The sequence below is a fragment of the Drosophila takahashii genome, chromosome 4 (assembly GCF_030179915.1).
Source record: "Drosophila takahashii strain IR98-3 E-12201 chromosome 4, DtakHiC1v2, whole genome shotgun sequence".
In the NCBI taxonomy this organism is placed as follows: Eukaryota; Metazoa; Arthropoda; class Insecta; order Diptera; family Drosophilidae; genus Drosophila; species Drosophila takahashii.
This window is the reverse complement of record NC_091682.1, coordinates 502,066-523,392: the sequence shown is the minus strand read 5'-3', so window position 1 is coordinate 523,392 and position 21,327 is coordinate 502,066. Positions and strand designations below refer to the sequence as shown.

At 35.0% G+C, this 21,327-nt stretch overlaps 1 protein-coding gene and 1 long non-coding RNA gene across 7 annotated transcripts in view; one reads left to right on the top strand and one right to left on the bottom strand.

Annotated features, from left to right (window-relative positions):
* anne (anne boleyn) overlaps window positions 1-21,327 on the bottom strand; it is a 52,833-nt gene that overhangs the window by 7,985 nt on the left and 23,521 nt on the right. For 5 of the 6 annotated variants that reach the window (XM_070218143.1, XM_070218142.1, XM_044395420.2 and 2 more), the window contains exons 3-7: window positions 11,777-12,065; window positions 11,612-11,721; window positions 11,190-11,551; window positions 10,629-11,132; window positions 10,372-10,572 (exon numbers count right to left, since the gene is read on the bottom strand). In XM_070218143.1, coding sequence (XP_070074244.1) covers window positions 10,372-10,572; window positions 10,629-11,132; window positions 11,190-11,551; window positions 11,612-11,721; window positions 11,777-12,065 — 1,466 coding nt within the window. Of the gene's footprint in view, window positions 1-10,371; window positions 10,573-10,628; window positions 11,133-11,189; window positions 11,552-11,611; window positions 11,722-11,776; window positions 12,066-12,171; window positions 12,302-21,327 lie in introns of those variants that run through there. The other variant, XM_044395421.2, reaches the window with a different exon arrangement.
* Window positions 5,876-7,753, top strand: LOC138913753 (uncharacterized). Its single transcript, XR_011419581.1, has 3 exons — window positions 5,876-6,550; window positions 6,611-6,721; window positions 6,780-7,753. It is a non-coding gene; the product is annotated as an uncharacterized lncRNA (long non-coding RNA).

The window sequence follows — 21,327 nt, the reverse complement described above, 5'->3', positions numbered from 1 at the left end:
CTAGCCATGTCCGTCTGTCCGTTTCTATGCGAACTAATCTCTCAGTTTTAAAGATATCGCGATGAAACTTTGCCGAAAGTTTCCTTTCTATTGCAGGTAGTACATATGTCGGAGCGAGCCGGATTGGACCACTATATCTTCTTAAGGCTCCCATAGGAATATTCAAACAAATATAAGAAAATTCATTGTATATTTGTAGGAAGTAGGGGTTTTGATTTTTGACAACTTAAAAACAAAATTTAAATAGGCACGCTAAATCTGGAATCCCTGGAAACTACAGGTATTTACTTTATCTGCAAGGGTATATAAGCTTCGGCTGGCCGAAGCTAGCTTCCTTTCTTGTTTTCGCTTACAAGTAATGATTATATTTTTACAAATATTTAAATAACCCAAAAATAATTATTATTTCTGAGCCATATCAATTTGTTTGTTCTCTGCAGTGTCAGCTGACCCAACTACGCTAACCGCTGATATAGTTAAAACACACTGACCTACTCCAGAATACAATCCATTCCACTATTCTTTACACTTAACTTCCTCATCTCCAACTAGTATATAACCATGTACCAAGCTCACAATAAATCAGTTATCAACCCATCTTATAACTCCGTGGTTTTCTTTTCTGACCTCCGGGAAGGGGCCTCGTTTTCAAACTTATATTGGTCTACACGCCACTCTTGGGATCAAACACAATTAAAAATCAAACAAGAGAGAACCCTATAGTCGAGTTTCCGACTATAAGATACCTGTTACTCAGCTAAAGGGAGAGCGAGGGGGATGGAGACATAAAACTTTGCTCGCGCCTAACTTTTTAACGAACGGTCCGATTGGATTTCTTTTACATTTCGATAGGTATTGATAAACACAATAAAACTGCATTACTTTTTGCAGGTGTATCGTTTAAGGCGATTGTGGGCATTAGAGGGGGCGTGGCCCTCGACTGAAACAAACTTGTGCTGCGTAGGAAAGCCAAGAATATGTTTGGGTAATCCCAACTTTCTAGCTGTTGTAGTTTCTGCGATCTCAGCGTTCATACAGACAGACAAACAGACATGGCTGTATCGGCTCGGCTAGTGACCCTGATCAAGAATGTAAATACTTTATAGGGTCGGAAGTGCTTCCTTGTAGCTACTTTTACATACTTTTGCACAAATACAATATACCCTTTTACTCTACGAGTAACGGGTATATAACCTGGAGTATAACCAGGTAATGTTGTAAGAATAATCAGATAGTAAGAAATTTGAATTTTCAAAACTTTTGCGACTAATTGGGTGCTATAAGCAAATAAGAACAATACAATTATTATTTCAGCGGCCTAATTACTCCGTTGCCAATAGGGATGTCAAATATTTTAAAAATATCGTATCGCTGATATATTTTCTTTAAGAAAGATATCAATATGATATATAATATATCGCCAAAAAAAACATCGATATATCAGATACTTTAAACAATTTTTTTTTTTTTGAGTTGCATTTCAAAATTTTAGCCGCGTAAATAAGCTAACAAAAAAGACTTTTGCTCTAAAATTAATGAAAAAGCACTAGAAAAGTATAAACAATATACAACCCTAGTCAAAAGTATTTTCACAAATTTGAATGTTAGCTGTACTCATATTTTGAACTTATAATATAAACATTTTGGCACCTATGGAAGAACACTTCAATTCCGTTTAAATGACACAAAAATTGTCTTAATCCATTAAGCACCCTTTGAAAAGTGAGCAAATTAGACAATTTTTTTTTGAAAGTCAAATTTTCAACTTTTTTCCTGGGGCCTAAAACAAAAATGTTTTGATGCAAAGTTGTTCCCCAATCAAAATTAATAATACCTGAAAAAAAAAATGTTTCAAAATATTTTTTCTTGTTTTTTTTATGATTTTTTGAAAATAGCTATTTTAGCCGCTTTTTCTTCCTTTTCATACAAAACTTTAATGAGATGTCTCCATTAAAAAGATCATAAACAAGAAAGAAAGCTAGCTTCGGCAAGCCGAAGCTTATATACCCTTGCGGATCATTCTATTAATTTACAAATCGCAAAAATGTTAAATTTCCTATTATTTCACATTAATTTTTCGAACGTTTCTATGGCAGCTATATGATATAGTAGTTCGATCTTTTAAAAATTAAAATCGAAATTCGAAAATATTTCAAAATAGTCATATCCCAGAGTAGAAGGGAATGTAATAAAAACCAACAAAGATATAAGTTTTTTCCCATTAATTTCCATTTAATTTTTCGACCGTTCCTATGGCAGCTATATGATATAGTGATCCGATATCGGTAGCTGCAGCAGTTCCGGTCGGCACAGGGGTAAGCGAGCCATCTGTGCCTATGGTAACAGCCAGTTCCGGAGGTGACCCTGTTTCTGGATGCCAACCTGAGGCACAGAAGTCGGTGAACAAATAACAGGCCTCCCACTGTGCCTAATAATCGGCTTTCCACTGTGCCTAATAATAGGCCTTCCACTGTGCCAAAAAAATAACAGGTTCATTTTTGGCTTATCAAAATGTTAGAGGATTAAATATGAAGCTACCAAAGCTTTATGCTTACTCCTCTGCATTTACTGAAGATATTTTGGCTTTTACGGAGACTTGGCTGAAACCAGAGATATCTGACTCTGAAGTTTTGTCAATGAACTTTAACACCTACAGGACCGATCGCTCCCCGCGTAGGGGAGGTGGTGTACTGATTGCCGTTACCTCTAGTTTAACATCGGAGAGGCTTAACATTCATATCCCTAACGATATTGAATTTGTTAGTGTCAAAGTTTCCATTCAATCCTTATCTATTTTTGTAACCTGCTCTTATATTCCTCCTGGCTCTGATTTAATAATTTATGAGCACCATCTGTCTGCTATAAAATCTGTTCTGTCCTTTTTTTCCAACAGAGACCTTTTGATTGTTTTGGGTGACTTTAATCTCCCTAATATCTCTTGGTCTCTTCCCACTGACTCACTTGTCGCTACTCCTTTATCCGCCCATGATTTTGTGGATGGCCTTTTAGAATTATCGTTACAGCAAGTAAGCTTTATACGAAATTCATTAAATAGACAATTAGATCTAGTCTTTGTTTTAGATCCGCATGAAGTCACTGTAGCTAGAATTGACGCACTTGTTGTACCTGAAGACCGATATCATCCAACTTTGGAATTGACAATTGGCCTCCCCTGTACTGATACCCTTTCTCCTTTAGTTCCTCAAACTAAAAGGAGATGCTTTCGTAAATGTGACTATAATAAACTAAACTACATGATTTCTCAATATAATTGGACTGATTTGTACAATTGCATGGATATTGACAGTGCAATTGAACTTTTCTATAGCGTTTTAAACACTTTTTTTTGACGAATGCGTGCCTGACAGTCTTCCTCCGAAGCTAAACAGGCCTCCTTGGTTTAACAATGAGCTTCAAAGACTTAAAAATCTTAAATCCAACACTTATAAAAAGTATAAAAAAACGGGAAAGCCATCTGATTTTGCGAAATATGTTGTGGCTCGTTCAGATTTTAATGTTCTCAACAGTCATTGCTATTCCATGTATTTAAATCGATGTAAATTCGAGTTTTCAAATGATCCGAAGCAGTTTTATAACTTCGTTAATGCCAAGCGTAAGTCTCCGGCATTGCCTTCATCGGTACGTTTAAACTCAAAAGAGGCATCGTCGGATTCTGAAATTGCGGATTTATTTGCCGAGTTTTTCCAAACTACTTATAGTTCGGCTGCTTGTTCAAACCCTACCTACCCTAACCACTTAAATAGGGCTAATTGTATTTTTACCCCTGTAATTACCGAAAGTTCTCTTTTAAAGGATTTAGCAACAACAACGCCAACGTATTCTCCCGGTCCTGATGGACTCCCTGGGAGTGTGCTTAAGTTTTGTGCTTCAACCATTTGTAAACCGATTCTTAAACTTTTTCATTTGTCTATTTCATCATCAGTTTTTCCAACTATCTGGAAGGACTCTTTCATTATTCCACTCCACAAAAAAGGGTGCGAAGGCGGATGCCCAGAATTATAGAGGCATTTCTAAATTGTCGGCAAATCCTAAAGCATTTGAATGTATTATTACTTCTCATTTGCAGCCTTTATGTTCCTCGCTAATCGAAATTGTTCAACTTCAATGTCCTCGGATGGGAATTTTTCACGTATGAATTCCATAACATCCTCAGATTTGGTATCCGGGGTAAATCTAGAAACAAACAATTGCTTTCTATGTGGAACAACTGAAAGTTTCTTACGCCCCCCAGCAGCAGTCCGAACCTCACTCGGCTGGGACCCAGAAGCGGTTCCTACTGCATCTACGGTCAGCACCGACTTCTGTGCCTCAGGTTGGCATCCAGAAACAGGGTCACCTCCGGAACTGGCTGTTACCATAGGCACAGGTGGCTCGCTTACCCCTGTGCCGACCGGAACTGCTGCAACTACCGAGTTCAATGTTTTGTTTTGTTTCACGGTCTTATTAACCGCCCCTGAGCTGGCTTTTTTCCGTTTAGGCGACTCGGTTAATAATAATTTCTTATTATTAAATTGGTCGCAAACTGAGTTGAACCCGTCATTGAGCTGTGTGAAAACTCGTGAAAGGTTCAATAGTCCGTCTCGAGTCTGCCTCATAAAGCTGCTCATTTCGACTGTCATTTCCTTGCAGGACTCACATGCCCACATGAGACCGGTACGCATTTCAATGAAGTCTTTAACTCTGCCAGTAAATCCTGCACATTTGACGTGCATGACCGAATCGCAGAGACAGCAGATAATAAAAGAATCTTTGGTTGACATCGGAAGAGCACAACTTTTCTTTATACAGATAAGGGCCATTTTATAGGAAAAAAAAGATTATTCAAAGAAATAGAAAATAAAATGTGGAAAATATACCTCGAGTAAATTTGGCACTGGGATCAAATTCCAAAACCGCAAAAAACACAAAACACAAAAGTATAAGAGCGCGAGATCGCGAATTAAGTCGAGAGCAAGAGAGCGCGAGAGAAAAAGTGTTCAATCGACTGAGCGTGGCTTGTGGGGCACCAACAACAAAACGAACGAACAGTTACAATGTAAAGCGAGAGAGAGAGAGACTATGAGAAAAGCACCCAACCCAGCGGCGAACAGGCGAATGGGGTCTGGAGAAAAAATGCATTACATGTAAAGAAAATGTAACCGATTACTATCGCTGCTTTTCGTTAGAGAAGTTGTAATCAGGGCTCCTATGACTTCGTTTTTTCGTTCGCTAACGATTTCCCTTCGTCAAAAATCACAAACACACATAAAAATTATTGTCTATGCCCAGCGGCGAACAGGCGAATGGGGTCTGGAGAAAAAATGCATTACATGTAAAGAAAATGTAACCGATTACTATCGCTGCTTTTCGTTAGAGAAGTTGTAATCAGGGCTCCTATGACTTCGTTTTTTCGTTCGCTAACGATTTCCCTTCGTCAAAAATCACAAACACACATAAAAATTATTGTCTATGTGTTCGTTTTTCGTTTCCCCTCCCTCACGTTTGAGCTTCGGAACTTTAATAATAACAGCATGCATTCTAAATATAGTTTGACGAACTAAAAAAAGCACAGACAATGGCCGAGCGGTTAGCCTTTCCATCCATTATACAATAATACCCATGTTCAATTCCTACATGAGGAAAGAATATTTTTTGTTTTCATAAATGAACATGCATTACAACTCATCATACGTTTTCCAAATTGTATGTTGAATTTTCTCTAGTCCGTCTACATTTTGCATTACAATTTCGGAAAAGTATATTGAATTCGTAATGGAGACCCGAAGGTGATTCGGCCCTAGCATACTTTTCCCATTACTAGAAATGCAAATTTTCTCCCGACCACATTACAAGGCGGCCATGCCTATGGCAAAGTAATCCATGTTGTAATCCATTGTTTCTCTATTACGAGAGGAGAAGTAATGCATTCGTAATCCATTTTGTAATGGCAATTTTCGCCGCTGGGAAGAGTCTACAAGAAATTTGGCAGGTTCCGAGAGAGCGAAATTACAGTTATAATAGAGCGGAATAGAGAGAGAGAAAAAGAGAGAGAATACAAGAGCAAATTTAGAGAGTGCAAAATAACACCAACAAAGCCAAGATATTAAACAAATCTAATGGAAATTGTTAAAATAACTAAAACCACATACCCGTTAAACGGGGAGATCTATTTAAAACACTAACACTAACACTAACTTTGTTAGTAAGCTAAACACAAAACACTTGCGAAAAAATCACATAAAATAACAACCGTTCACAAGCGACGCTAAATCGATTAAGCGAAGATCGACCACCACCAACCTTCTTGAATTATCATCTATTGTAATAAATGGATATAAGAATAACATGCAGACTGACGTTATATATACAGATTTTAGTAAGGCCTTTGACTCTGTTAACCACTCTCTTCTTTTATTCAAATTAGATCAGCTTGGGTTTCCATGTAATCTATTAACTTGGATTTCAAGTTACTTGAATGGTAGGACTCAGAGGGTTATATTTAAGAGCGCTGTTTCTAAAATTATCAACGTGACATCTGGAGTTCCTCAAGGTAGTCATTTAGGCCCTTTGCTGTTTACTTTGTTTATTAACGATCTTTCCTCTATCGTAGCTCATTCTCGTGTACTAATGTACGCTGACGATGTTAAGCTTTGTTTATCATATAAAGATGTAGGGTCCGGTTTCAACTTACAGTCAGATATTGATTGTTTTCAGGGATAGTGTGAGTACAACCTTTTAAATCTGAACTCCCTTAAATGCAACGTTATGACTTTTTATAGGGGCCCTCCTACGTTTGTGAGTTATTTTCTTCAAAAAACACCACTCGACCGTATATATTCAATTAACTATTTAGGTGTTCTTCTCGACCCAAAACTTAAATTTGATTGCCACATAATGGCCACTGTCAATAAAGCTATGAGTGTTTTTGGGTTTATAAAGCGTTGGTCAAAGGAATTTGATGACCCTTATACAACCAGATTATTATTTACCTCCCTTGTCCGTCCTATTTTGGAATATTGTTCTTCAGTTTGGAGTCCACAATATCAAGTGCACATCGACCGTATTGAGTCGGTGCAAAAAAAATGTCTTCTTTTTGCCCTTCGTAGTTTGAACTGGGATCAAAACGTAAGGCTACCTTCCTACCAGAGTAGATTACTATTGCTTAATTTACCTACACTCGAAAACCGTAGAATAATGCTTGGTACTATTTTTATGCAAAATCTTATAAGAGGTGATATTGATTCCGTAGAACTGGTAAACCGTTTAATATTTAATGTTCCCGTTAGACTAACACGAAATTATTACCCTCTTAATTTACCTCGATGTAAAATTTTACTCTGCATGAGCCCTTTCGTGTTCTATGTAAAAATTATAACTTTATCATTATCATTTATATCTTTATCATTTAATTTGCACTTCAACATCTATCCCCGTATTAAAAACTAAAATTTTATCTCATTTGCTTCAATCTTAGTTGTAGTATTTGTAGTATTTGTTTCATGTATTTTCCTCGCGAACTCGCATTTTTGCCCTAATTGATAAAGGGTCCCGCGCGTAACAAGCACGTGCTTGGTATCGTTGGGCCACTTGTTTGTACTGCTCGTAGTGCATCAACGTCCATCATATATAAAAAAAAAAAAATTTTTTTTTATTAATTTCACCGAAATAAATTTTAACACGCTACATTTTGTTGTGCACAGATGAAAGAAAGATATGCAAATATCAAATAATATCGAAAATAAAATATCGATATTGTGATATTTGGCTAAATAAATATCACGATATAAATATATTTTTTTTGCAAAAATATCGATATATCGATATTTTTATATATTTTTGACATCCCTAGTTGCCAACTAAAAATTACGTTCATAAAAATTGCCTTTTTAAAAATTAATGCGGGATATGATAAACAGCCCAAAATATTTTCAAACGTGTTTAAAATGGGCGACTTCATGGCAATACCCCCTATTTATTTTACAGTTTTTAACCTTAATGATTTGGCCAGTTAAAGTTATTTTAATTAAAAAGTTATAATTTAACGTTAAATGTTAAATGTTTTATTAAATGCTTGACTACATTGTAAAGATATGCCCAAAGAGGAGTTTTAGAATCTTAAATTATTAAAATATTAAGTATATTGGAATTGCAGCAAGTTGATTGCTGCAAATCAAAAAATAGTAATGCAAACAAATTTGGCAAGTTCTTTGTTTCCAGCAAAATGGTTGCACTAGTGTTTATACGCGCAAGTTTGATTGCAGCAATCAACTTGCTTCCAATGGTTTGCAGCGCGTATTCCTAGCTTAACAGCTGTTAATCAAAAACCCTTCGAATGTGTTAGCATACACCCAGTATTCTAGGTGTTTGTAAATGACAGGTTTTTTTTTTTTCAAACACTTTGAAAAGGTTGACCGATATTTGCAAGCTCTGCTTACGAATGACAACACAATCCGACAAAATGTAACATGGGTCGGTGTCCAGGCCTGCCATCATTTTATTTTGATAAATAAGGCTTTCCTAAGCATAAGTTGCCACTACACATAGTCCACCAGCTCTGGTACTTGCGGTATCTTTAATTTAAGAAAATCACAAATTTTCTTCTTCTTTTGGGATATATTTTCAAGAATGGTCAACTAATTTTGGTAATCTTTTCGGAATTAAATAGTTACATGTCTCTTTTTTGTGAACAGCGTTTAAAAATTAAATTAAAATATTTTCTTCTACAATGCATTTAATACTAATAGTTAAACTTATTAAAACAATTAAAAACAAAATTTTAGGCGTCACTGATAGCATGTTGTAGCCTAATTATACCCGCGCTAATTATACCCGTTAGGGGCTGTCCATATGTTATGGACATGGGGGGGGGGGGGGGGGCGCCACGCCCCCTCTAACGCCCATATATTTTTTTCTTGTAGTTTAACATCTTAAGATTATACAAAAAAGTTTTAAGTCAATCGGACAAAAACTTTAGAAGTTATGCTAAAACTAGTACCCTAACCTCTAAAACTTTAGGTACGTAAGTGCATCTTTAAGTGCGTTTTTCTCGAAACCACATTTCGAAAGTCTGTGTTCATCGGCATTTCTAAACGGCTCAGCCGATCGTTTTCAAATTTGTCGCATATTTTTCTGCATAAAAAAGACCCGCCCCTGGGAAGCGTTTTTTTTATTTTTTAAATTTAAATATTTTTTTTTAAACCAAAAGTCACATTTTTTTAGGTGAAAAACGCATTTTTAACTTTGGACTTAAAAAAAAAAATTTTTTAAATACAAAATTAAAAAAAGGTTTTCCCAGGGGGCGGGTTTTTTTAATTCTTAAACGAAATTTAAAAACAAAATGGAAATCCGATCATTTTTAGCGGGAGTACAGTGAACACCACAAAACGCCTTTTTTTAATAGTGTTCCAGCAATCGCTTTGCCACCGATATATTAGCTGATAGTATCGGCTATAAAAATTATTGGATGTTATTTAAATAGCACTTAAGAATATACAAAAGGTTTGAATTAAATTCATCCATCCATTTTTTGGCGCCAAAGACAAAGGAAACGCTTCCTTCTAGCTATTACATATTTTTGCACGAATACAATATATTATAAATATCAACTTGTTTGGTTGAAAGGTGTGGGAATGGTTAATGTTTTAATCAAGCAATTTCGCATTTTACGAGAGTCCTGGGAGTCCTTAGGAGCCGAATTTTAAAAAGTCCTTTCTAAGTGCACACCTCCTCTAACCCACAATCCAGACCCAATTTTTTTTTTAGAATTTTAGGTATTATATTGTATTTAGACTACTAGAATCATTTTCGAATATTACAAAATTATGCAAGGCGTTTACATTATATATGCGGTCTTAAATTTGAAGAAAAATGACATAAAAGTCGGGTGTTACTTTTGTATTCCTTTACATTTTCTAGTAAATTTTCGAACCTTTGTCAAACATTCGAGAAAATTTTCTCTTCTATCCACAGGGTTTCTATGGAAAAAAATCAGAACATTCTACTTTGCGTCGCAAAACACACTATTATGGTTTGGGCTGGGGGAAAATGGCGCAAATCGACATATACTCTTTTATAGTATTACTCGATAGATACTGAAGATATCGATATTTGTATTTATCAATAAATATATATTATGTCGATTAAACTATCCCAAAAGTCTTCTTTTTATTGCAGGTAGTACATATGTCGGAACGAGCCGGATCGGACCACTATATCTTATGGCTCTCATAGAAATAATCAAAAAAAATAATAGAAAAAACATTGTTACTTTGGTTTTGCCAAAAACCCTTTGTAACCCATTAAAGAAGAATTTAATTATGGAACAAAATGGTGATTGTTGATATTTTTAAAAATGTAAGCGATGATACGAACCTTGTCAAAGCAACAGCAATTTATGCTTCCTGCTACATTTATAGACCGAGGGGAAATGCAAAATATGTCACTAGACTTTAACCGTTTTTGTGCATAAAAACGGCCGACGGTCATTGCAGCTGGCAGTGCTGGTGGGACAACGATTGTAATAAGGTCCAGAGATTCAACAGCTATTTTAACAGGATCCGTGCCGCGCAATATCTAAAAATACAAATAGAATTTTATGTGTTTATTTTTCTGAAGCATAGAGCACTTACTTTTGTTACAAGCGTATAAATAAATCCGACACAAGCAATTACAGCCAGGAACTGAATAAATTTATATGAATCTTGTTCAAATTTGTAGTCAACAGGTGGGGGATAAAGAATAGATCGTATAAGTTCCCCCTTAGCTGTTATGTTTCCAGTGTTTATCACAAATGCTAACACTTTTTTTGATCCAATATAGCGAGTTTGAATAACCTTTGTCCCACAAAAAAGGGTATGCCTGGCATGCTCTTTTTTATCAAATATAATGTCACGCTTTGATGGTAATGGAGTTTTAGTCACTGGCACACTTTCGCCAGTAAGCATAGACTCATCTAGGATGCAATTTCCTGATAATAATACTGCATCGCACTGCAGAGTACAGCCTGAAGATGGTATTTCAATTATATCTCCTGGTACTAGGGCTCGCGTTGGAAACTCCTTGGACAGACCTTTAGAATCAACAACCCATGCATTACCAGTGTTATATACTGTTTTTTGCAGTACATCTTGATTCTGAAAATAATAACTTGGTTATACATTTATTTAAATTTGTTTCGTCCCTATACTTGCCTTTTTCGTTTGTAAAATAGACACCGTTATACCAAATATTGACATCAAAAGTATTACGCAAGCATAATAATAGTAATCATATGTAAACCACAAGATTACTGAGAATATTTGAAAAACATAAAAAGGATTAAGTACTTCCAAGAAAAGCAATGTCTTAACATCTCGCAATGGAACAGTTATCTCATTATCTCCAAAAACAATTCGCCTTGAAATTTGTTCATTCACACTTAACCCACGTTGTTGGTGATAATATGAACACGGGATATTAAGATCGAGTCCATTTATCCTTTGGAAACCATTCAGACTGTTGTTCCATGCATAGACCAATTGTTTGCATCGGAATATTCGTAGGGATGAACACCCTGAAAATAAGTACATTGCAATTTAGCCGGTTATTAGTTAGTATTTTATATGGAACGTACTTTTGAATTGCGCCGAGGTAAAATGAACCGATGGTTGAATGGCGTTTTCTACATCATCACTTTCTAAATGAATACTTTCTGTTCCCTTCGCCTCCTTTTCCAATAATTTCCTAAGGAATGATAACGCTTTTAAGTTTGTCAACTATGAAATTAATTTGAACTTACTCAAGGTGGTTCGCAGATAGGACTTGAACTGGCTTTACGTGATACAATTTGTGCTTTCCTTGATAATCCTCGGTTACCAAAACCTGTTCTGCCTCCTCCAATGAACATTGAGTGCAAGTTGCATATAAATACAAATGACGCCACCAATGTAAGACGAGCCGCAATAGACCACCAGTCAGCAAAATACAAGCCCAGCAAAACGAAGTTCGTATATGAGATCGACGATATCCGCATACGTTCATTTGATCCTCTTGATCTTGATTTAACAGTCCAGTACATGGTTTGGAATCTTTAAGAAAGAAAATAATAAATTACTATGCTAAAATACAAAATTTTTTTAAAATGATACATTATACGTCTTTAATCACTCATCTTCGGTCACTTCGAATGCGTACCTCTTGATTCTTTTTGTTTAATCATAATTCGATTGGTTTCCTGTTCTACCAACACAAAAATTTCGGAATTATCCTAAATAAATCGCAAAACGGAATGTTTAATACCTTTGTAATGTATGTGTGCTTTACATAGAAATGTACAATGTATTTGTATAAAAAAAATTATTAATTCTTTCTCACTGCTTTTGTGATAATATTTCATATATACATAAGGATGTATATACGTATGAATACAAATGCTAGACTTCAAGACTGTATAAAGCGAATATACTATTGTACTTTGAATTTGGACAAGCTTCAAATTAAAATGTTTAGAAATATATCCAAACTAAGTGTCTTGAAACTAAGTGCGTTAGGTCGATTAGACCTAACAAAAAAGATCAAGACAACTTCAATGAAAAATTTGTAGCCACGAGCAGCTAGCGACACGCCTAATCGAAAAAGCTACATCAATAGATAAAAACCAAATGATAAGAGTCCGAAGCGCGCACTTGTTATTGTTTGTTCACTTAGAGCTGCCAGACTCTTCTTGCCCTACAGTTTTTACTTTATTATTTTATGCGTTTATGTTTTTATAGTGGCTTCGTTAATTGTTCGTAATTGCTTGACTGTTGTCCAAAAAATTGGAAAATACTATATGAACAGATGTATGTTCAAATATGAACGTATGTATATATGTACATATAAACATTAATAAGTAACCAAACAAAAAATTTAATAACTTTGTTCTAAATTTTACCTAAAAACTGGAAAAACACATTCACGAAGACGGTATCGAATACATTTAGTAATAATATTCATTAATTAATGCATACGAACATATGTACACAAATCTATACATACGTATACTCGTATGTGCAGCTGGCATGTGTAGCAGTGATCAGTACGTTTACATAAAACAACATAGACATGCACACATAAAAACGTTTATGTATACATACATTCATATGAATTTATGTATGTATTTATATTGACGATTATTGAAATCAAACATACATAAATACCTCTTGACGATGTAAAAAAAATGTGACGATCGCACCGTCCGTCAACATTCAAAAGTTTTTAAATCAATTTTTGAGACGTTTAATATTATTAATGTTCTACACAGGAAAGGGAATTAAGTCTTGACGATTAACTTCACTATTTATTTGAAAGCATATACGGACACATTGTACTTCATATGCATTTAAGAAAATAAAATAAACATTAAAATATAACATTACGCAATTTTAAAGAATTTTTTTATTTGAAAAAAAAACAGCTTAATTTTATTAATGTTAACGCCAACATTAAATGTTAATTGATTAAATTGGTTTATTTCTGAGTAACAGGTTTTTAATTTAAGACAAGAGAGAACGCTATAGTCGGGTTCGTGTCCCGACTATCTAATACCCGTCACTCGGCTAAAGGGAGTGCGAGGGAGATGGATATATATTTTTGGATTGCGTATAACTTTTTAATGAATGGTCCGATTTAAAAAATGTCTTCTACATTTCGATAGGTATAAATATACACAACAAAATTGCATTTATACTTCTCGGAAATCTTTAAAGGTGTGACCGCCAGGCACATTTTAAAATCGTTAGTGGGCGATTGTGGGCGTTAGAGGGGGCGTGGCGCTCGTCTGAAATAAACTTGCGCTGCGTAGGAAGCCCAAGAATATGTGTGGAAAATCTCAACCTTCTAGCTTTTGTAGTTTCTGAGATCTCAGCGTTCATACGGACAGACAGACAGACAGACAGACAGACGGACAGACAGACGGACAGACGGACATGGCTAGATCGACTCGGCTAGTGAGCCTGATCAAGAATATATATACTTTATGGGGTCGGAAACGCTTCCTTCTAGCTGTTACATACTTTTGCACGAATACAATATACCCTTTTACTCTACGAGTAACGGGTATAAATATGTAAATTTGTACATTAGGGTGGACTTTTTTAAGGTCAACTGAGCGCAGCATCTTAAATGGTAGGTTTCTGTGTCCAATAAATTTATGCGAAAACCGAAAAATTTTATATAATCGTTTAGGCGGTGCGCAATGGCCCTAAAGTTTAGCTAAAAATTAAGTGTAAAACAAGAGAGAACGCTATAGTCGGGTGCCCCGACTATCAGATACCCGTTACACAGCTAAAGGGAGTGCGACGGAGATGGGGATAAAAACTTTAATCCGCCGTAACATTTTAACGAATGGTATTGATGAACACAATAAAACCGCATTTTTTCTTTTCCGAAATAATGAAATTTTTAAATTCGTATATGGGCGTTAGAGGGGGCATGGCACCCTTTTGAAACAAACTTGCGCTGCGTAGGAAATCCTAGAATCTGCATGCAAAATGTCAGTCTACTAGCTTTTATAGTTTCCGAGATCTCAGCTTTCATACGGACAGACAGACAGACGGACAGACGGATAGACGGACATGGCTAGATCGACTCGGCTAGTGATCCTGATCAAGAATATATATACTTTATAGGGTCGGAAATGCTTCCTTCTAGCTGTTACATATTCTTGCACGAATACAATATACCCTTTTACTCTACGAGTAACGGGTATAACTAGGAATTTACCCCATTCCCTTTCTTGTCAGATTTTAGCATGTCAAATTATTGGTTTCGCTCGAATAAAAGAGTCAAGTAGAAATTTATTTCATGAATATTAACAGTTGGACGTAGCCTAGCGTGTAGAGCTTCTGTCTCCCAACAAAAAGGACCGAGTATGATCCCCGACCCTCCATTTTTATACCCTTGCAGAGGGTATTATGATTTTAGTCAGAAGTTTGCAACGCAGTGAAGGAGACGTTTCCGACCCCATAAAGTATATATATTCTTGATCAGCATCACAAGACGAGTCGATCTAGCCATGTCCGTCTGTCCGACTGTCCGTCTGTCTGTTTCTACGCAAACTAGTCTCTCAGTTTTTGAGCTATCGGGACGAAACTTTCGCAAAAGTCTTCTTTCTATTGCAGGTAGTATATATGTCGGAGCCGACCGGATCGGACAACTATATCATATAGCTCCCATAGGAAGGATCGGAAAAAAAAACTTTAAAAAATTCTAGCTTCGGTGTTTTTTGAAATATTACCTTCTACTTTTGGGGATGTTATTTTTTAAATATTTCTGAATTTATATTTTATATTGAATTAATTATTTCAAAATCGGACGACTATATCATATAGCTGCCATAGGAACGATCGGAAAATTAATGTAAAAGTAATAGAAAATAAATTCTAGCTTCTTTGGTTTTTATTGTATTATCTTCTACTCTAGGATATGACTCTTTTTAAATATTTCAGAATTTCAATTTTAATTTGATCAAAATCGGACGACTATATCATATAGCTGCCATAGGAACGATCGGAAAATTAATGAGAAATATTAGAAAATTGAACATTTTTGCGATTTGTTAATTAATAGGAAAGATCTGCAAGGGTATATAAGCTTCGGCTGGCCGAAGCTAGCTTCATTTCTTGTTTTCTTTGTGACTCACAATGAAATAGAGATTCTATTTTACAATTTTGAAGATTAACTATTACTTTTGCGTTCGCCAATAAAAATGTTCGTCAAAGAAATGCTGACTTAAGATACAACGATATTGACTATTATTTTTCAGGGACCGTAATAGTTATAAGTTGTAGTCATTGATTATTCGTTATTATTGTTATTTTTAAGTTGTAATTGTCTCCCAACGATTTGAATTTTATCACCGACTTCATCCCTTGTTAAATAGCTCGGGAAAGTGATTAAGATACTTTTTAAGATACTGTCAAAGTATAAAATCAAGTCTACGGCATCTAGATGAATCTAAAAAATTCGTAATAAACTTTAAAGCCGTTGCGCACCGACTAAAAGTAATTATTTTTTACTTTTTCTTTCTTTTATGGATTACGGCTACAAAAAGGCCATATATGAAGGGGTGAGAGCATGGCCTTAGAAATTTCATACAAAATAAGTCCACCCTAATGTACATATGTATGTCCATTAGGGTAGAATAAAAGGGTATATTGTATTTGTACAAAAGTATGTAACAGGTAGAAGACGCGTTCCTATAAAGTATCCCGATCCTATAAAGTATGTATATATATTCTTGATTAGGATCACTAGCCGAATTGATCTTGCCATGTCATGAAGCTTCAAAGCATTTAAAATCTGAAGAAAAAATTATGGTAATACTCTAGTTTACGTTCCTCACCCCCAAAAATCGCGAAAAAATTATCCTCGACGGACCGCGAATTCTTAAGAATTTACATGAAGAAATATAGGCGCGGACTGCCATGGTTCTTTTGTAATCGAATTTTAAGGGGTTATATACCTTTTTTGAGCGAAAAAATTGAGGGAACTTTGGATTTTTTTTTAAGGTGTGTAGCAATTATTTTATGCCAGTGAAGTTATTATTTATTGATAGTACATGTTTTTATTGAAACAACAAGCCTTTGTTCTTGAAAAATATGAATAATTTACGAAGTTATGGCAATTCATTCGGAACTCTTTTTTTTTATAGGGGCTTGCGGTGACCACGATGGAAGTCCAGCAGGTCAACTGATATAAAAAAATTAAAAATTTTCAAGTATATATATTCTTGATCAGGATCACTAGCCGAGTCGATCTAGCCATGTCCGTCTGTCCGTCTGTCTGTCCGTCTGTCTGTCTGTCTGTCCGTATGAACGCTGAGATCTCGGAAACTATAAAAGCTAGAGGATTGGCATTTTGCATGCAGATTCTAGGAACTCCTACGCAGCGCAAGTTTGTTTCAAAAAGGTGCCACGCCCCCTCTAACGCCCACAGTTTTGAAGCTATTATGAAAATAGTAACTGATTTGTATTCGCTTTGTCAATACCTATCGATTGGCCAAGTAAAAAATTGCCACGCCCACTCTAACGCCCACAAACCCAATAAACGCTTAAACCTGGCCAGCGCCTACATTTCCGCCTTTCATGACCAGTAGTACCAATATCTGGCGGTAGATGGCGCAATACAATATACACTAGCGCCATCTAAGAAATGGCATTGGAAAAATTCGAAAAATCCGAAATTAACCATTTTAAACTATAAAAAATCTTTTAAAAAAACTGTGCCATCGAAAAACAAATTAGTGGTATTTTCGTGATCTAGAGGCTCCAACACTAACAGAATTTTCCATCAATTTCTGTGGAACACTCCAAGAATATTATAATAACACTATGCAGCATCAAAAATTAACCTCGATGAATGCTATATTTTTGGATTCGTTACGAATTCCCAAGTTAAACTGCGTTTTCCAAAGAGTTCCCCGACGCAAGGATTCTTTGCAAAAGGACCTCAAAGTTCGAAAAATGCTGAAATTGACCATTGCGGAGCTCTCAGAGGCAAATGGATGCATGGCTTGGTTCGAAGTTAAAGTTTTTTAAAAGATACACCCTTTATCTTTCAAACCCCATACATAAAATAATTTTAGGATTTTTTTTAAGGCAGAAATAAATTCCAAAAAACAACTGAAAAACATATAGCTGCGGTCAAAATAGTAGCAGTGTTGCCGCCTTGTGTTTTTAAAAGTTTCATGTTGTAATTTTTTCTTATCCAATTAGTCTAATAGTAAAATTATAATCAATACAATATTACCAGGAAAAGATCAATTACAACAACAAACTTTTAAATACACAGGGCGGCAACACTACTACCATTTTGACCGCAGCTGTATACTTTTATGTTTTTTGACTATGTTTTCTAGAATTTGTTTCTGCCTTAAAAAAAATCTTAAAAATTTTTTAAGTATGGGGTTTAAAAGAAAAAGGGTGTATCTTTTAAAAAACTTTAACATCGAATCAAACCATGCATCCATTTGCCTCTGAGAGCTCCGCAAAGTTGGCCAATTTCAGCATTTTTCGAACTTTGAGGTCCTTTTGCTAAGAATCCTTGCGTCGGGGAACTTTTTGGAAAACGCAGTTTAACTTGGGAATTCGTAACGAATCCAAAAATATAGCATCCATCGAGGTAAATTTAAAAAGCACTAAAAATGCTGCACAGTGTAATTATTGTACACTAGTGTTATTTTGTGAGCGATATTATTTCCCTCAAAAATAACACTCAAAGTGTGATTGCAGCCGTCCTACGCGGAATTTTACAAAGATTTAAGTGCACGCTTGTAGGTAGAATACCTTTTCTTTGTATGAGCCGCTTAAAAATCGGAATAGTTCATAACAACTTGTTAAGTCGTTTTACTAATAAAGCAGCGCAACGCAATTTAACTTAAAACTGATCTCACACCTTAAAAGTTAATATTCTTTGAACCCTTTAAAATGTTTTTACAACTATTTTATAATATTCAAAACTAATCAATTTAAAGCGACCTAAATATTAAATCTAAATCAATATTTGTCTATATCAAAAAACGGTCAGTAGCAAATTTCACCCATTTCATTAATTACTAAAATAATTAGCAGCCGCGTGTGAGGGACAAATAAGAACAAACAAGAAAGAACGTTATAGTCGGGTTGGTGTCCCGACTATTTAATACCCGTCACTCAGCTAAAGCGAACGCTGTTCTCGGGTTGGTGTCCCGATATATAGATAGATAGATAGATATATATAGACATTTTGATTGCGTATAACTTTTTAATGAATGGTCCGATTTGAAAAATGTCTTCTACATTTCGATAGGTATATATATACACAACAAAATTCCATTTATACTTCTCGGAAATCTTTAAAGATGTGGGCGCAGGACCCATTTTAAAATCGTTAGTGGGCGATTGTGGGCATTAGAGGGGGCGTGGCGAACGGCTGAAATAAACTTGCGCTGCAAAATCTCAACCTTCTAGCTTTTGTAGTTTCCGAGATCTCAGCGTTCATACAGACGGACATGGCTAGATCGACTCGGCTAGTGACCCTGATCAAGAATATATATACTTTATGGGGTCGGAAACGCTTCCTTCTAGCTGTAACATACTTTTGCACGAATACAATATACCCTTTTACTCTACAAGTAACGGGTATAAAAACGACCCCAAGGTGCCCCAAAAATCGATATGTTTTTTTATATCCTTTTAGAGGGTATTATAATTTTAGTCACATGTTTGCAACGCAGTAAAGGAGACGTTTCTGACCACATAAAGTATATATATTCTGGATCAGCACCAATAGCCGAGTCTATCTAGCCATGTCCGTCTGTCCGTCTGTCTGTCTGTCTGTCTGTCCGTCTGTCCGTTTCTATGCGAACTAGTCTCTCAGTTTTAAAGCTATCGCTATGAAACTTTCCCGAAAGTCTTCTTTCTATTGCAGGTAGTACATATATATCTTGAGGCTTCCATAGGAATATTCAAACAAATATAAGAAAATTCATTGTAACTTTGTTGGAAGTAGGCGTTTTACTTCTTGACTACTTATGTATAAACACAATTAAAATAGAAACGCCGAATCTGGAATCCCTGACACTGCACCGAGGGAGCATTACTTTATCTGCAAGGGTATATAAGCTTCGGCTGGCTGAAGTTAGCTTCCTTTCTTGTTTTATTCTTTCTTTTGCCATTTCTCTGTTATAAATGTTGTTAAAATGGTTTCGTGGTAGTCGTATGGCATAGCAGCAAATAGCTGCATTTCATTTTCTTGGAAATTCAGCCTTCTTCATCAAGTCCCCAATATTTCCAAATTTTGTTGTGCCATTTTGACGTCACGGCCTCCACACATATATGTATGTATGTCCTGCTGTCGCAATTTAAGTGTGAAAATATCACAGCCATAACACATTTAAAATGCGCGGTCAAAAAATCGAATATATCGCAAATCTTTTCTTTTGCACCTTTTTTTAAGTAAACGTTAAATTTTAAAATACCAGTAAACTTACGAAAATCCCATTAAACTGAATTTTAAATTCGACATTTTCCTTAAAATTGCTTTTATTTTAAAATTTAAAAACCCGATCAACAAACTATTTATTAGTTTTCAAACGTCGTTGACAAATTGTGAATTTGTAAAAAACATTAATTCGCTCCACTGAACACACAAAATTAGACTTACAATCCCTAGATACATATGTGCGTGTGTGTGCATTGCAGCTGACTAAGGAATTGAGATTCGCTTAGATTCAAATTCATGATAATACTGATATCCTTTTGCTAAAAGAATATTTCATTTACATTTCTCCAACAGATTTAAAACATTTTCCTACAGATTTTTGTGTTTTAAAATTCAATTCGCATTGAAATATTTAAAAAAAAATTAAATATTCAAATCAATTGATTCTCTTGCTTTTCCTTACACGTGTCTCATATTGTTTAAACAAATTGATTCCCTTCCACCTACATCCCCTTCGACCTGCCTTTCTTATTATTAATATTATTCTAATCAAGGTGAAAAATTAATGGAAACAAAAATACTGAAGCAAAATATCAATGGTAAAATGCAGTAATATGGAATTGTTTTTCTTGATACATTTTCTTAAATTAATCAAAAATATAAAGCAAAACATTGTTTCGCATAAATATTAAATATCTTTTAGCAATTCGATGATATTTTTTTTTAAGAAAACTACTTTATTATTTTTAGATTTACACGATAATCGATTTGGAATTTAATTACTGGGTTGAGCACAGTATGACATTCTATATTTAAGCAATATGCTGTGGACAAAGTACTAATGTTGTGAGGAAAATTAGTGTAAGGATTTTTGTCGAAAAATGAAGGGTTACATACCTTGCTAGTATTAAATATAAGTGTTGTATTAGATAATAAGTTTAAATATGTTTACCTTAATTGAGTTTTTGTGACTAGCGCAATAATAATAAGCTCGAAACTTGTAGAGTTTAAATAAAATAAAATAAATTTAATTAAATATATAAATGACATAAAGTCCTAGGGCTGATACAACTTTTTGTATTTATGCATACCTCTTGTAAACTAAAAACCGGGTTTTAAAAAGTTTATACAAAGAAAACACCTTCTTTTATTAACTTCATATGTGCTACAAGCACAAATTTAAAACTTTGGTGAAATTCCGTACAGAAAGGCTGCAATCGCACTGTGAATAATATTTTTATGCGAAATAATATCGCTCACATAATAATCATTATTTCTGAACATGGATCGTAAGTAAGAGTAAACCTATTCAAAAAAATTGACATATCTCTTATTTTCCAATTTTTATTATAAAAGTTGACAAATAACTCTTACGCTTCAATTTTTATT